Raw genomic sequence first — 18433 nt, 5'->3', positions numbered from 1 at the left:
AACACCCTATATGAGCACATCTACTTTGAAACGAAAGCAGTATAAGAGAATAATTTAATTATAAAGATCCATCAGAAATGTACCAAGTGACTGGTTTAGTACATTAGATTTCATTTGTTCAGCCCTCAGCCTACCTGTTTCGCTGATTATTATCTCTGCCTTAATGCAACAAACTCTTCAGCATGGAGAAAAACAACTACAGAGAAGACTATAAGCGCTGATACAGTGAATAATCAATGAAGTTCTCAGATACAGGGCTTTAGGAGCATTATTGTAACTGAAAGACTGATTATATATGAAGATTATATACTCTTTTTTGTTGTGTTCACAGAAGTTTTAAGTGAGTTGGCAGTACAGAAAATCAATTGAATACATACAAGAGCCAACCCCCCCCAGCAAAATGCCAATACATTTTTAGCCGAGTTTTTAAGAAAATTACAATAGCAATTTCTCTCCCAAATGAACTTTTAAAAGTGATGTTTTGAGTTGATTGAACCATAACAACACAAAGACTATGCTTTTCTAAATTATAGTTCAAAATCAGTAGAACAAATCTGATTTCAGTACTTTGTGTAAGCTGAAGTGTAGAAGGCAAGATCACAGAATCACAGAATTGTAGGGACTGGAAGGTATCTCTACAGATCATTAAGTCTCATGGTGATAAGAATGATATAGATAGTAGGATTAATTTCTGAAACATCTCAGAAAAAAACATAATGCAACTCTTTGGATGGAATAAGTATGCTCTTTAAGAGATTATGAAATAAATTCTGTGCAGTAGTGAACTAACTAAATATGGGGAAAACCAAGGCAATTCTCCCTTGAGTGCAGGCGGATTCAGAATTGGACTTGTCAAAGGTATATTTTACTTTCAATAAAAATTGAATAAAATGGAAAAGTTTGATCATGTTTCCTGGGCTTTTAAAAATTTTTAAAAGAATAGTTACATGTTTTGCCAACCCATTTCTAGCTTGTCCTCATTCTTCCAAAACACCAGACTCTCTCAACTTTTTTTTCCCTTCATTTCCCTCTATCACCCTCCCCAAGTCTACCTTTCTGGCACTTCAGAATTCGATTTTTCCTAAAATAAGAAGAAGTCCTGAGTGACTTCTGTCCAGTTGAAATGATAGATACATCCTAATGTGTGTGGGCTTTGGAGTAATTGCCTTCCCTGACATCCTTGGTAATGGCCAAAAGAACAGCCAGATTCCCAAAGTTAACAAAAGAAAAACACAACCAGGTGTAGTATGTCAAAGAGAATCTTAGTTTTCTTTATGCCTTGTAGATCACAGTATGAAAAAAGAGGGGGTTCTAAGAGAATAAAGGCAATACAGCAAGAAGCCGGTGTCTTTGCTGATTTGTGCACAAAAACATGCTATTCAAAAACGAAGTTTCAGAGAATTTCTGTATTATTGTTTTGCATCATCATCTTCAGTGACATCATTAGATGCTATTTTCATCTAACTAGCTTCAAAGTCCAATAGTAGAGACTCTGACAAGAGGAGAGTAAGGAAATACCTTGTAAGCTACTGTCAACTTCCTTAAAAACATTTGCCTTCAGAAAGGAAATTAACTCACTTTCTCTCACTCTCACCTTTGAGGCCCTGCTGTGCATTCCAGGCACTGACAGAAAAAAGACAGTTCATGTTGCAACAATCTGAGAGATTTATGTGCAGATGAGGTGACACAGACTTGCTGTCCAACAGAGCATACATGGACACACTGCTTGTTTGCAGGATAGTGTTTCGTCTTTGCTCTTAAAAACAAACAGATCTCATAAGGAAATACAGTGTGTTCAGCACAATTCAGTGGGACATGATTCTGCATCAGACCTTCTCTGAACGCTGCCACATTTAACATTATAACTGTCTTTTTTAGCATATACATAAGCTAAAATAATTGATTTTCATTTACCTTGCTGTTGCGTTCAACCCCAGTGTAATCTGCTTCAGGTGGAATCTTTATATGCAGCTCAGCTTCATAGGCTCCTTCCCCATCATTCCTTGGATTTATTATGAGCATGACACAGTTTTCTTCTCCAATTATTAGCTGATCTTTATCTCTATGCAGAACATATGACTTGTCAGAAGTTAAAACACACACAATTATGATTTACAGCAGAAAGCCAATTTGCTCTCACAGAGCATCTCTTCTGGAAAACATTCTGTGAGTACAGAGCAAAACTTTCTCATAAAAAGTGACCCCTTTGGAAAATATGCAAGCACCTGGGAATGAAAGAGTTCAAAGGAAAACACACATGAACAAACAGTAAACTACAGGAGAACTTGGAAGTTAGTCATACACAATTTCAGAGCCTAACTACTTTCTAACTAGAGACAAGTATCAAGTGGAAGAAATTACTTGCTACTAGGGTCCCATCAGCATTTCTTTGTGGAGGGCACAAAAGTGGTGTAATTTCCATTCTCCCCTCATGCTTGTTGTACAATAAGCAAACAGAAGATCTCAAGACCTACAATGGCACTATGACCTTTCCTTTCACAGCTGCCCACTGATTTTGATGGCACAGACAGATAACTGCCAGAGGTCTCCCTCTTCTCCTGCTTGGCTTATTTCTCTCTCTGTAAGAGGAATTGTTGCCATGTTTTTATGTTTATTTTTTATTCTGAGATTCATTTATGTCATTTACTATACAGAGTTCAAGAGAATTGTATCCCTATTTCAAACTCACTGACATATTGAAATCAGTACATTTAAAAGCTATTTTGAACAGCAGTAGATATTATCTCCTGGCATTCAAAAAAATAGTACTAACACTTGCAAACTGCATTTTCTATGATGGCCTTTAAATATTATGAACATGACCAACAAAGACATACTCTGTAACTATGTATTTCCCCACTGTTGGTTTTCTAAGTGAATTAGATGCACAAATTAAAATTTGGAAATTAGGTAAGGAGGAGCAGATACAGCATACAACAAAACTGTGTTTCATTCTGCTGAAGCAGTTAGAAGATTCTGGATTTTTATATGTAGCTTCGCTTATTTTGTTTCACTTACGGCACAGCAGAAAGGTGCAAGTCAGGAATGCACAAGTTATCCTCCCCACAGTCTACCAGAATGTAAGCCTGTATGTCATTTAATAAAACACAAACAAACAAAAAGATATAACACAGTTAGTACAAGTTTCAAAGTCCAAATAACTTCATTAAATATCCCTAATTTATGTCTTAAATATTACTAGCATTTTCCTCATGATTTAAACTTGTTCTGCCTTCTAAAAGTTCCTTTCAACATGAGTACTGCTCAAGACTATCTAGACTGCAAACTGCATCTTCAGCAGAATAATATCTTTCAGGTCCTTTCCCACAGTAACTCAGCTCAGATATTGTAAAATGCAATCAAAACTACGAACACACCAAAATTTTGGAAATGCTTTAAAGCATTGCCTGTTTCTATATTTATCTTCAATTTACGTTTTGAATTAATTAAATTCTTGTTGTGCAATTTCAGGGCTTGATACTTTTTAAAGGAAGATGACACACATTGTATTCCTAAATATTTTCATGTTTATATACAGAATATGCTGCATGAAAAAATCATACCTGTTCTGTTACTGAGCTTCTCTGGTAATAATTCAGTATTGGCTTCACCATCATGCTATCTTTGAAATGAGATTCATCCAAGCTATAATTCAAGTTTATATTGATAGGAGATAATTTATCTCTAAATTCTGTTTCATCCTGTGAGTGACAACCACATAATAAAAAAAGAATAATTATTTCAGATGAGTATGATGTAATTTTGAAGATTATGGTCTTACTTATTGAAGGTAAAAATACTCTTCTTTGAGAGGTGCTGGCCAAAATGTGGCTATTTATAATTTCATCATGAAAGCATAATGACCTACCAGTGACTGGAATGCCCAGAACACATTGTCTCCATAGCTCCACATCTGGAAGAAGCTGGCTGAGCTGAGCAGACTCAATATATTTTTTCTTAACATTTGCCTAACATGAAGCTATTTGGAAGACACACACAGAACAAATTCCTGTCAGCTACTGCCCTTCTTTCATTCAGAATGGAGAGAAGGTATGTGGATTTGTGGAGGTAATATTGTTGGTTTATTCTACAACCAATGAATTAGTGATGATAAAACTCCACCTCTATTGTCTAGATTCTGCCTTACACATGGCTGAGTCTTCTCCATTCCACCTCCTGCTACATTTCTAGAACCAGCCTTGGAATGTGCATGAAGTAATTCCAGCTGCAACTGAGTAACCAATGACCCTTTCTTCATTACTCACGTGCCACAGTTTTAAGGGTTTTTTTTTGGTAAATATTTTAAAATACTCAAAATATATGAATTTTGGGCCAATACATTCCTTTAACATATCTGTTGGATCAGAACTGTCATGGCATTTAATGAGTTTAGTTGATTGTTCCACCGTGAATACCATAAGAGAGAATAACCTTGTATTTTTGTATCAGGAGATGCATACTGAAACAAATTTCCTGGAAGAGCATGAAATTAATATATGCAGAAAAACTGCACAATCCAAAGGAAGCCTTTCTTTTTTACTTTCACTGACTGAAGGTGAATCAAATATTTTCATGGGAACTCTTGTTGAGGTAGAAGGATGGTCTGGACATTTAGGCCAGTCCTTTCTTACCTCTCATTTCTGTAATTTTGGGATCTAGTACCAGTGTAAAATGTTCTTGCTATTCAAATGGCTCCCCTTCTTTATTAATCTTCCTTAGTCCCTGATACTACTCAAGCTACGATGACAGTCCAAAATATTTTAAACTTACTCTGAGATAAACAAGAAAGTCCTGGCAATAGAGCTTCTTCTGTTTTTCCATCACAATGAAGAAATAATGATTTGACTGATGGTAATCAAAGAAGAGAGTCCTTTTAACAGCTCCTTTCTGTTTCAATGAATCTAATTGCAATTCGCTGTTCAGCACTACAGGATACAAGTAAATTGAATGTTTATTTATTTAACGTGGAAAGAAAAACAGCAAACAATTTATTGTATATGTTATTAATAATCAACATTAATATTACAAATGACAAAGAAAGGCTTCCAAGCAAAAATAGTCCAAGCCCAAGGTATCTGTCTGTTTAGGAGCACACCAGTTTTTGATTCAAAGTATAGAACAGGTATAGCTTCAACAAAACTGTACTTTATTTACATGCCATATATGCACTGCACAGGAATTCTGGTTATTTGCTTTTTTTTTTCCTGCTTTTTTTTTTTTCCAAAATAGAATATTCTCCAACTGGGTATGATCTTAGTTTTATCTGTAAAATGGCTTAAATGGAATAGAAATACTGCAAGTGAATTGTAAAAGCTTTGTGCTTGTGTGTGTGTGCGTGTGTGTGTATACATGTGTGTGTGTGTACATGTGTGTATGTGTGTGTGTTTACTTGTTATTTTCTTACCTTAGGAGGATTGCACACCTATCACCTTTCAAGGCATAAGAGAAAAGTTCTGAAATTAAGTGAGCCAGAGAAAATCATAGGAATATATAAAAAATTTCTTACCTATCTCATCTGAAATACTTTGGCCTTCAAATGCTGCGCAGACTCTTACAGTAAAACTAGATATAAGAAAGAAGGAATTGTTAATAGAAAGGGAGCTGACACTGGAACCAGCAATTCCAAAATCATACCTCTAAGTTCTCCTTTCCTTTTCTTAAAATGATGCTCACTACAATCTGTGCTAAGGCACTTAACTTACACCCTAAGACAGAATGCCTCCCTGGCTCCTCTAATACTCTGAATAACTTAACAGGAAAGATATGAAGAACATTCCCACAAATTCTAGAAACAGCCTATTGAGATCACCCTTCTAATACCACTGGCAAGGTTGGGTTCTGTAGCGTGTTTCACTGAACTACCTTTGCATAAGGCTGCCTGCAGAAGTCCTTGCTGTTTCATCATGGTCAAATAAGAAAGACTTATGTGATTTCAAGCAGGTGCAATTCAATTGAAATACATCAACTGACTTGTTCAATTTTTGCTTCTCATATTGTATTCAATTCTCCTAAGTTTTGTTGAGCTACATTAGAGCACAGAGAAACCAGTTATTCAGGTTCATTATTTAGTACAATAATTCAACATATAAGATTTATAAGTTTGTTTTTCATTTGCTTGTTCACAGTCTATAGCAAGTTTTTTCTGAGCCTACTAATATGCGTGACACAATGAAAACTGTATTACACAAGCATCACATCAGCCATAATGAATCCCTGGAAGCACGTTCCTGATATTCAATTTCTGTAGTGACACTCAAAAATGACTTATTGATATGATAGTTTCAAATATGCAGAATTTGCTCCAACTTTGTTAGTTTTGGTAACTCAGAAATAGCCATGTTTAAAACTCAATAGAGAAAGAATTATATGTTTCCAGAAGTTTGGGACAATTCCCTTACGACTGTGTATAAAAATGACCTTTTGTGTATGCTTCCTCCATACTTCAGTTTTCCAAATTATATAATGGCAAAAATAATATTTTCCTAATACTAGAAAACGTACAATAATCCACATTCTTCATATTTTACACTTCCTGAAACTGTTCTGGTGGGAGGTTCCCTTTCATTCTAATTTTGCAATGTCAGTCAGTAGACACTTTAAACAAGTTGCACAGCTGGCTAAGAGATACAGAAATCTATCCCATGGGACTGAGGAATTCTTTGCCTGTTGAAGTTTCCCTATTAATTATTTTCATATGTAGAATACAAGCTAGTATCAACTAAAGAGAAAAATTACGGCACGGAAAATAGCAGCTGGTCTTCAGTCATTTTGTAATACAAACCAAATCTTCAGGGAAAAATATTTTAGAATGAAGCAGACAAATTAAATTATGCTCCTACTAAAAGTCTCGTAGATATGTACCAAACACCTTCTGACTTATTGTAAAACAAAAGTGAAAACTAATGAAAAAAACTACAAGTTAATGGAGCATGACTTGCCCTTCTCCCTTTTTTTTAAGCAATATCTTATGGCAAGAATACATTTTTAATTGGAATGCTTTTATTCACTTCTCTCATGAAAAAAAAAAAAAGGATTTATTTTTCTCCAAGTACATTTTATTTTGAAATCTTATCCCACATGGAGGAAAGAGTTCTTAAAAAGCCTCAAAAACTGAAGTTCAGAAAAAAAACCCAACATATTGGATCAAGGAATATGCTGCAGCCCAATGCTGATATTTTAAATTTGTATTAGATCTTTATCTGGATTCTCCATAAGGGCCAAAACTTTCAGTGATCTGGAGGCTTATCATTCTTCTCGGTGCATTCTATCTTACTCTTCTGCACAAAATAGAGAAAAGAAGAATGCAATGCCAAATGTGAGGGAAAAGAATAGAGTAAAAATGAAAATCTCTTTCAAGTGCTGTCCCAGGTTTTGACAGATAATAGATCCAGCACTTCCTGATCACTAATTGCAGCCATTGCATTTAAAACTGCCTCTGGTCATGATTATTTTTTTTATTTTTATATTTATAAATTTATTTTAAAACCTCTTTTGCTCTCCCTAATATTTGAGACTATTTCTAGAACTCATCTCCCATGAAGAACATCACCAGCACAGAGAATCCTTCTGACCACCTCTGGTTTAAAAGCAGTCCAAAATCTGTGCAGTTGCCTTATCTTCTGAGTTCTTCTTCACACCTTCACATTCTTTCATCCAGCCCATGTTCCATCAGGCTTTCTCACTCCAAAGTGTTTAAATAAAATTGTATGACTATTTTTCATATCTTAGAAATCTGCTTCTAAAGGTCTCTCCAGAAGGATTTACTTGGATTTCATATGGAATTTGCAAGTGTTTATGCTCTGTTTTGTATTTAGTTTCCTCTCCTGTTACTATTTCTCCTTTTAAATGGTATCCTATATATTTCTAATAGCCTATTTTATCAGATGCTCTTTGAGGTCCTTTATTCTAGTGTTGTAAAAGCACCTGTGTGGCATTAATGCTATTAGAGAGATCCAACTGTATTACAAGCATTTAAATTTGCAACCCCTAATAATTTTTTAAATTTCTTTATATATTGAATGCACTTTATCTTTTCAAGGTTAAATGATACTGTGACAGAGGGTTTCTCTTTTAAGTACACATCCAACATTGACAGGTATGATGCATTCCATAGCTTTGATCTGACCGAAGACAGCCAGAAACAACAATTGCACTCAGTATGAACTTCAGGGCATCTTTTCTCTTCTACAAAGGACCGAGACCACCAGCTCTTTCATCACTTTCACTGCCACACTTCCTCAACAAAGATGTGTGTTCTGTCAAAAGGATGTTTACGTCATTCATCCAGAGACTGAATGTAAACCTGCAGCTTGATCCTACAAGACACTGAACATCCTCCATGCAGGTGGAGACCCAATATATCACAAATCAACTTTTACCTACTTTATTTAGAGAATCTGTGAAGTATTGGGAGGCATCAAACACCTTTGTTCTCTATAGGACTTTCTGTTGCACTCATAGCATGTTCAAATATTTGTGCGTTCAATAAAAAGTTGCATGAAAAGCTCGAAGTAGAAAATTATTTTAGAAAGAAGAGAATGCTGAGAATGTTTTTTGTCTAATCACAGACTTACCAGGCTACCAAAAGCTGAGAGCCAGGGGGCTGACAGGTCTTGTTGTCTGGATTCACAATCATGGGGTTCAGAATGAGCAGAGCATTCACAGTCACAACAGGTCTGGCTCTGAGGGACAGAAATAAAGTTCACTGCATAAAGTAGGAGCACATAAGTACTAGATCGCAGCAGAGAAAACATTTAAGTGAGATGGCCAAAAAGAATCTCTAAATGTAGAGTTATTCGAGAAAAAATACTTTTATAATGCTGCTCCTACCCAAAATTCTTGTTATTTTTGGCAGAAAGTATGACATTTCCTTACCTAGACATTTTCACAGTTCTTCACAAAAAAAGCACAGGTTAAGAACAGAGAGCATCAGTGAAACAGTATGCTGCACTTAACACTTATGTGCATTTAGCACTTAACAGTAGGCCTGTCCTGGGATATGGGCACATCGGAAACATTTCATCACAGCGGGCTTTCACAAGGGACCAGAGCTGCCCTGGAGGAATTACAGTAGTCCTTTAGCCATTACTTTATAAACTGTCAGGTTTGTGTTTCTCCATGAACACTGACATAAGCAGACTTGCTATCTCTGCTTTAGATACTTCAAAAAAATGAAGATGATGTGTTTAAAATAGAAGTCGTTCTAGAATTATCTGAAGCCAATAATGAAGTAAACTCTGTCTGACACAGAATCATGTCTTGAGACAATTGACTTTGTAAACCACGAATAATCAGCACAGAAAATTCTGCTGAGTATGAGAGTAGATGGTTGTGGTGGTGGAAAACAATCCCCTGAAAAACAAGCTGCTATTGAGTAATCAGTTAATCTGCTATTGAGAGCAATTCAGAAGAGAAATAAAAAAAAATTCTGTTTTTTTGTTTGTTTAAGACAGCAATACTGTTTTACAGTAACTTACATAATTTTTGGCAAAAATAGCTTACAACAGTTACTTTCCTTATATTTTAATCCACAGTTGAATTTTCAAAATCTCTTTTCTGCACTGCTTTAGCAAGGCACTCAAAAATAAAATAACTGCCTACATTTCTGTGCAAAAGGGAAAATGCTTTTTTTTCAACACGGAAGAATCAAGAAATACCACCACACTGCTGCAGTAATGGATGGAGAATGTTTAAATGCAAAGAACTGTCTGCATGTGTAGCAGCAAATTTTCATTTTTTGTTTTGGTAGCTGTACTTTTTACTCACGCCCAGACAGTACATTTACTGAAAACCAGAAATCAGCAACAGCTTTGGAAATTTGCAGAGCGGGATCTCATACATCTTTTCTAAACTGAGGTTAAAGCAGCATCTTTATTTCTATTAAATCATTTCTTAATCTTTATAAACTCCAAAGAGGCAAGAGTCCCCAGAAAATCCAGAATGCTTACTACTACCATTCTCCAAAATAGGTATTAATTTTCAGTGTTGTCCCTTCTAAATTTCTCCTTCATGTAATGAAGGCTTCTGACTATATAGGGCTGTGTATGAGGTTGCTTTAAAGATAGAAAGTACGCTATTTTCTCTTGTTGTAAATCAATAGCTTTTGTTGCTCATAAGCTGTTTCATTTATCATCAGTAATCAGCATCTTTTACACACATCGCACCAGGCAAACCCAGAAATGTGACATTTGTTTATTTGTAGACCTCCCACTAAAGCTGTAAAATTAAAAATGCTTTGTATTTATCACATACCTGTAAACAACTGCTTTTCCAGCTCCAAACGCGCCTACAATTAAATCTGGAAAAAGAAAACTGCTTCAGAAGAACTACATAAAAGACTCAGGCACATTTTTTCCAGCCTAAATTAGACTACTTACATTTAGAATCATAGAATCATAGAATTCAGTAACATGAAACAAATGTGAAACTCCTACTTCCTAAGCCTTTTTTTTTTTTTTTTTTTTCCAATATTGTATCTGAAAGAATACGTTTCAATATTGGCAGAGACTGACACATAAATATCTTTGTTGCATCCAGAATCAGTCTGCCTAAGACAGGGTCAGCTTGTAATAGAGGGGAAAAAGGATGTCATCAGCACCCATACATTTTATTCCAAACCACTAGTTACCTATGAGATAAAGAGATGCAAACCCACTTTGTGGTCACCCTCATGCAGTTCACATTTAAAATTTTTGGTGTTTCTTCTTGACAATCCTCCTTTGTCATTTGTTCATTATTTAGGCATTACACATATGGGACCAGAAACACAATGCATAGATTTGAGGGCAGCTGATTTCATAGTCACTAATGTTTGCAGCATTGTAAGAGGACGTGCTAAGGCTCATAACAGCTATCAGTTGATTGTGACCTTTTTCCCACAAGTCACCTTTTGGAAAAAACAAGGTCAACAACGCAAGCACTGGGCCTTGGGCACATCTTTGTTATTGGGTACGAGCCTGGGTTAAAATCCTACAGGCCCAAATATTTCCTCTTTCTGTCTGGAGTCCTATATAGGGCTCTCTGGAATGATCCAGACTGGCTAGCTGGAAAAGCTTTTGCTGTTTTGCTGGAGAGCCAGAGCCAACCAGTGGGGAATAAAGGATCAGCTTTTTTGCTGCCTCTAGCTGAAATCAAGGAAGGGAAAGATCTTTGTTTCCTTTTCAGTCCCCCTAGCGAAGTGTCCAGCTGGGCATCCCTTTCACTCTACTGTTTATGATTTGATTTACAAATATACAGTTCAGCAGACAAAGTCTCACAATGGGGATCTTGCAGTAGCACAGACTGGAAATCTAAACTTATCTGAATGAATCCATTAAAGTAGTAGTCACGGTCAAAAAACAAACCCTTGCTTGCTTGTTGTTTCCACAGGTTGTGCACTGGTTTGAATAAGAGTCTCTGAAATCATGGAGCAACTACAAAGCCCGATTCTAATTAGCGTGGTGGATCTGGGCCGGCCTGAATGTTCTCCAGGGCTGTCTGCCCTTCAGATGGTCAGGATTTAACAAGTTTAAACAAGGACATTATATGGGCAACAGCCTGTCCTTCAACAGAATCCACTGACTAATGTCCTCAGAGGAGAGGGCACAGACAGTTTATGGGTCTGATCCTCTTTCTGTGCAACACCTACATTTTCCTACTTCCACTGGCCTTACAAAATATGCCTCGGGGTCAGAAACATTTACAATAGCAGCATTGTTTCTATCTCCTTTCTGAGACATTTATGAGTCCTCTTCACTAGTAGCTTTTATAGAAAGCTTACACACAGTCCCAAAATCTAAAGATACTTTCCCCTTAAATAAACAACTGATTGAGATATACTTATCACTACAAAAGCTACACAATGCAAATGGCAGAAATTTCCCCGACAGCTCCATGTTAGCAGTATGCAGAGTAACCAAAAATTATTTAATACTGTTTTTGGAAAGAGAAAAAAAAAGGAAAAAAATTAAAAAAAAAAAAAAAAAAAAAAATCTAACATTGTACTATGAACAGGATGAGAAGAAGGAAGGACTTTACGCTGTATCTGTCATTCCCAGATGTTGGATCTTTGTCAATAAGGCAATTTAATGTAGGATATCTAGTCCAGCATGGACTCAAAAGGATTCAGTCTGTGCAATGGCAGAGACAAGACAGGCAGATATCCATGACTTATCTAGATTCGGGACTTGTAATCATTTCATGATCTGTTCATTAAAGGGTAAACCACTCCAACCCAACAGTGACACCATTACCACTGCAGTCCTTACCACAGGCACAAGCTAAAGCTTGAAATCACTCCTTGTGTGAGTCAACCTTACCAACCTGTAGCCTGTTTGAACCTGAAGATAGAAAGAATGACCCTGTGAGACTGCCTTCTTCGTGATAGAATCCAGCTTATTTAACAACAGAAGTTCATGTGTTTAGAGATACAATGAGAGGCCCCAGCCACCAAAACCTGCCTTTCTGTGAGCACCTTCCTGCACTGCCACCTTAGTCAGGCTCACGCCTGAGTGCTTCTCATGTTGCCTTGCCAGCAAGTAGGCTGGAGTGGAGAAAGAGCTGCAAGTAGACACGGACAGGATAGTTGACTCAAACCTACCAATGGGATAACCTGTATTATATGGCATCATGTTCAACAGTAACACTGGGAAGAGTTGGCCAAGGGAGCTGCCATTGGTTGAGGACTGGCTCAGCACTGGTGAGCAACTGCAATGCACATTGCTTTTTGGTCACAGGACTTTTTCTTCCCATTTTTCCCCCCTACACTTTTCTTATAAAACTGTCTTTGTCTCAATCCATCGGTTTTCTAACTTTTGCCCTTCCAATTCTCTTCCCCCTGATAACCAGACTGGGGAGAAGTAGCCACAAAAGCATGAAATTACTGAGAAGGAATAATGTATTTGAAAGCAAATATGCAAAGAATAAACCATGCTCATTTCTAGTAGTGACATATATGCTCTAAAATAAGGACCAGACCAAATCACTGTGTATTCAAGCAGAGAATTTACTGGAAGATCCATTAGGGTTATGCTTTGCTTTTACTTATTCTTCTTTCTCTGCCTTCAGGGGTCAACTCCTATAACTACCACTGTGAAAAAAAAAAAAAATTTATACAAATCCATGAGATTTGAATGCACATCAAGTTAGGGCACTCAAACACAGAAGTTATGAATTTGTTTTGTGTTCTGCAAAAAAAAAAAGTTATAAATCATTCCTATGAAAAGAAATGCATGTCAAAATTATCTGAAGTTTGGCAACTTTCCCCTCCTAAAAATAGAGGGAAGTTGTTTTTATTCATTGTTTGCTAATGCTGCACATGCAAGGTCAATGATACAAAGGTCTCTAACTGGAGAATAAGGGTTTAACAAGGAATTTGGAATTACATAGGAAAAAAAAAAAAAAATCAGCTTAACTAACTGCAATCCTTCCAAACAGAGACTAAAGAAAAGCATATGAACATCTCTGACTGCATCTTTGCATTTGCAAGGGTTTTTTTTTTTTCAAGTTCTGAATGAAATGTATATAAATAGAGAAAGAGAGAGAAAGATCTGACACACAAAGTCTGTTTCACTCCTTCACTATGTCATGTTTTCAAGAGGATGAGGTACTTTTGAGATTCAAGTAAGTGGCTGTGGGGCCCACAGTCATTAAGTCCAACAGCTGAGGAAAAAGACATTGAGTGACCCCAAAGCAATTTTCAACTTGCAACACAGTGACACAATGTGAGGGTCGTACGCAAAGAAAATTTCCCGTGGATGCTACTAAAATCCCAACTGGCAGAGTCTGCAGAACTTAATCCTCAGACAAGAGTCTTTGACATACTCTTAACTGAACTCTAGAAGCACTGAGTGATCCTAGCATTTATTTCAAATTTCGGTTTGCTCTGAAGAAAAGACTTTTAGGATCTTATCTGGTGAAAAATAATCCATTTTCTGAAATAAAATTATCATAAACAGCTAAGAAAAGAACATTCACAGATGGCACTGAAAGGCACACTGAGTTTTGTAAGCTCATCCCTTCACCTGCACCTTCTATGCGGCTGTGCTAAAGGGCATGATGCTGACTGAACCTTCAGCCAGCCAAAGGGAACAAGTAGATCAACAAAGTTCTACCCCCTTTTATTCACTTCAGCAAATTATTAGATCCCTTATTATTAGATCCTTCTCTGGAGATATTCAAGTCTCGCCTGGACGCCTACCTGTGCAACCTGGTGTAGGGAGCCTGCTTTGGCAGGGGGGTTGGTCTCGATGGTCCCTTCCAACTCCTACAATTCTGTGACTCTGTGATCCCCTGCCATTTTTAAAGGCTATCTCCATTCCCTGTGAGAGATGCAGCCCCAGGGAGCTGAGGCAGGGAGGAACATGGGGTGTGCTTGACACTTCATGCTCACTCAGCCAGCCCAGCAACCCGAGGAGAAATGGCCACAGCCTGGTATGCCAGTGCTCCTTCTTGGGGAGACAGTGGCCAAGAACAACAGCCAGAGAAGAACTACAGAATTGGCACACAATTCATTTATGAGAGACCCAGAAACTAAATAACAGACAGATGAGTCACCTCTCCAGCACAACCCTATCAGAATACAGCCATGAGTGTTTACTTTATGGGCTCTGAACGGTTTGCTGACAGTGTTAAACAGCACAGTGTGCAGTTTGTGAGCTTAATTATGGAGTAGAAATAGTAACTGAAAAATAATTAGAATCCTATCTGAGTAGAGGTACTACGAGAAGTTTCATAAAAGACCAAGAAATCTGTGTAACCGGAAACCCTGTTAAATACTGTTGTGAGCCTTGTTTCCTTTCTTGTTCCCTTAGTTGATTAGGGCCACGAAGGTCCACTATCAGATTGCTCTTTCTGCTTTCTAGGATTTAGTGATCACTGACCTCCCAAACCTCAGCAGAATAGAATAAAATTTCTTTTAAATGGCCATTACTACAGACTTGACCATAATGAAGGATACAGTGCTATCCATTCAGTCAACCTTACTCAAGGGTTTTAACTGAATACTATATGCAACCACCACTCAAACCATAATCACTATCTTCTATGATTTTCAACTGCCTTGATCCTTCTTTTTCAACCATGCTGTTAGCAGATTTGTTAAGGATAACACCAAAGCATTGGAAAAGGCTGCCCAGAGAGGTGGTGGCTGCCTCATTCCTGGAGACATTGAAGATCAGGCTGCATGGGGCTCTGAGCAATCTTATCTAGCTTTAGGAGTCTCTGTTCATTGCAGAGGAGTTGGACTAGATGACCCTTAAAGGTCTCCTCCAATGATTCTATGATTCTACCATTCAAAGGCTAATTCAGTGCTCTTTTTGTCTGAATGAGACCCTTCAAAATACGGTGTTGTTATCCACTCCATCATATCACGAACAAATCCAAAGAGAGGCAGTTACTATTCTACCAGGTCAGTAAGTGCCCACTGCTTCATTCTTATAATCTGTTGTACATAATACTAATTTCGTTAAATATCTCAAAGAACTTTAGAAAAGCATCTCTATAAATTACATAATGTGTTCAGTTTTTAATTGTAAAATTAACATATTTTCAGGAGATTCTTGGCTTATCATGACATTTTTGATTGTTTATTCATGTGCAAACCAAATTAGCTGGTATTTTTACCAGCTGCATCTGCTGGCAGAAGCCATGCCCCCCTTCTGGCTCCCACTCAGCAGTCCCCTCTTACTAGAACAGATGAAACTTTTCATTGATTTGTTTTCCACAAATCTCCTGGACCAGTTTCATAATTTAATCACCACTAGATAACAATTCTGTGCTGTTGTTGGCACACTGCCTACTGTTGTCAAAAAATATGAATGCTGATGAATCCTTGCCTCTCAGAAACTTGAGTGTTTTCTTCCCACTCTGAGTTAATGTACTCAGCAGATGGAGCTGTTAAATACTCCTATTTAAACAAGATTAGACTGGATTACTGAAGTTTTTAGGAAATTTTGTATGATTATCACATATGTTTCTTCCTTGAAATGCTTCTGGAGTAATTCGTTTATATAAAACATGTGCTGTTCTTAAGATAATAAGTCAGCCCAAAATAGTAAGGCCTGAAGATACCTTTATTCATTTCCCTGGCCAGCAAAGGCTTGAATAAAAAGAATGAACCAAAAGAAAGGCTAGACTGGGTTTGTATAAAACTGGGATATCTGAGGCTGAAGTTTATGCAGTGCTTAACCCAGGAGAATCTCAAAGTTAACAGGGAATTTATACAACTGTCTAAGCAGGCAGGGAGCAGAAACAAAGTGCAGAATTTATCTGAGCAATTAAGTAATTAACTATCAACAACTTCTGAATAGTGAATTCACAAAGAGCACTGCTTGGAATCCACCCACATGGTTAAAAGAAACTGATTAAATAAAGCTGGCTCACAAACACATTTGAAGAAACCACAGTCTGCTGGAGGATATGCCACAAGAAGAAAGCAAGCGTAATGAGCTGAGTAAGTTTCTCATTATAAATAATGTACTCAGCTATTATCAGCCACCAAATGACTGAGCATATGCTGAAATATGAGGGTGGAAACCTTACAGCCTCCAAATGCTGAGCCCTGCACAGATAGATGAACCAGCTGGAAGCACAACACCAGCACCTAGATAATCATAGATCCAAGTGCTCAGTGGGACCAGTTTTGAACTGATGCCCAGAAGGAAAAAGAAACAAATTTTTTTTCCCATTAAACAAATATACAGGTTTATTTTGCTCCTGTCAAGATTGAACCATGCTATTAGAAAAAGATAGATAAAATAAGTAAAATAAACTACAAAACAAAAGCCTAAGCTAAGACCTCATTCCCTGCTCCAAGCCTTGATGACACAAGCAGGACAGAGGAAAAAGGTCCTGAAAGTCCCAAATTTAGCTGGGGGAAAGGGAGTAGAAGCTGTGGAGAAAGTAATTAAGCTGTTCAAATGTTCTAGCATAGAGAACAGTCAAGAAGGGTAAGCTGAGGACAGGACTGCAGAAGATCCTGGGCAAAGATTGAAGAACTGCTGTTCAACAAAACAATCCACCTATTGAATTTACATTTTGTCTCTTCACCTGGAAGTACAGCACTACACCTCTTTTTTTTTTAATTCTCTTTTTTTAATTCTCTTTCAGCTTTATTACTAGATGCAATATGCAATCAAAAATGGAAAAAGAATAAAGGAATCTAAAGGGCAAATGAAAGTCTCCCCAAAGATGTTAAAAGAATGACAGGAAGGAATGGATAAATACTCTAGCTGTATTAATTGACTATAACATTTGCCTAATTCTCACATGATAACAAAGGATGGATGCTCCTCTCATTTATTGTCATCATTACCACTGTCTGGTACTGGAATTCTTCTTCTAGGTGAAGGATTGTATGAATTTCCTGGGTGGTTCAAGACAGTGGTCAGGGATGGCCTGGGGAATAACCTGAGTCAAGGATCCTTCCGAAAAGGCAGTGTGAATATAGCCACCTTATTTCAGGGGCAGCAGGGTTTCATCAGGTGATGGTGAACTGAGCTGTGCCGTGCAGCTTCATGGCCAGATAACAGTTTTTGACTCACTTCATTTTCTTGCACAAACATCATTATTGATATCAATGGAAAAAATTTGAGATTTTTTTTCATGTAATAATTTTGATTTTCTTCTTGATAGAAAAAATAAAGCTTTTTCAATCTTAACAAAGTTGGAAAACCAAATCAATGATAAAATCTTTATCAGAAACAATGCATCAGGCCAGACACAAATTGCTCTTTACACATTGCCATTAGTTGTTCTTACTTAAAAATGTATGAAAAAAAGGCAGCAGTAATGGCAAGACTGAACCATCCACTAATACAGCAGGACTGGAGGGCCATTTGCCACTGCAAAAGGAACAATTAAGTAAATTAAGGTTCCTTCTCAGGATTAAAAAGACATAGTTGAGGAAAGGAATATGACAGTGGTCTGTAAAATGCAAGTGGGGTACAGGAGAATTGCTCACTGTCTCTACAGTACAAAAACTACTGCACATCCTAAGAAACTGTCAAGGGCAATGCTCGACTTGAATGCATTGCAGTGAAAGCAATCACTTCTTCACAAAACACATAGTTAGTCTGCATGGCCCCTTAACACAGGCTGCAATTACCCTGGGTAGACAAATTCCTGATAGAAAAGTCTGTAAAGGGCTAAACGCGAGGATAGAACTTCAGATTTGGACACCTTGCTTCTCCAGATGGTTAGAGCTGAGTGAATATTCGGGAAATATCACAACAACTGTACAATTTCCTGGATATCCTAGCTGTTGGCCACTGCAGGAGACAGGCTACAGTGCCAGACAGATCTGCTATACAGATCTGTACCAGTAGGCTCCTGATTAGTCTTCTCTCATATTTGTTATGCAACTTCCCAGTTCACTCTGTTTACTCTGGAGGTCCTTGGGATCAAGGGGGTCTTCCTCTGCCTTTCCTAGGTAAGACCAGGAGCTGGTTGGTCTCTC

The 18433-nt window shown here is 37.4% G+C and overlaps 1 protein-coding gene across 1 annotated transcript in view; it reads right to left on the bottom strand.

Moving 5' to 3' along the window:
- ITGA8 (integrin subunit alpha 8) overlaps positions 1-18433 on the bottom strand; it is a 102179-nt gene that overhangs the window by 47270 nt on the left and 36476 nt on the right. The window contains exons 14-20 of the mRNA XM_085227351.1: positions 10252-10297; positions 8574-8681; positions 5507-5562; positions 4771-4925; positions 3564-3701; positions 3019-3086; positions 1915-2062 (exon numbers count right to left, since the gene is read on the bottom strand). Of these exons, the coding sequence (XP_085083477.1) occupies positions 1915-2062; positions 3019-3086; positions 3564-3701; positions 4771-4925; positions 5507-5562; positions 8574-8681; positions 10252-10297 (719 nt within the window). The remainder of the gene's footprint in view (positions 1-1914; positions 2063-3018; positions 3087-3563; positions 3702-4770; positions 4926-5506; positions 5563-8573; positions 8682-10251; positions 10298-18433) is intronic.

The sequence above is a fragment of the Meleagris gallopavo genome, chromosome 6 (genome assembly GCF_905368555.1).
Source record: "Meleagris gallopavo chromosome 6, MGAL_WU_HG_1.1, whole genome shotgun sequence".
NCBI classification, from domain to species: domain Eukaryota; kingdom Metazoa; phylum Chordata; class Aves; order Galliformes; family Phasianidae; genus Meleagris; species Meleagris gallopavo.
This window is presented reverse-complemented; position numbering and strand designations above follow the sequence as displayed.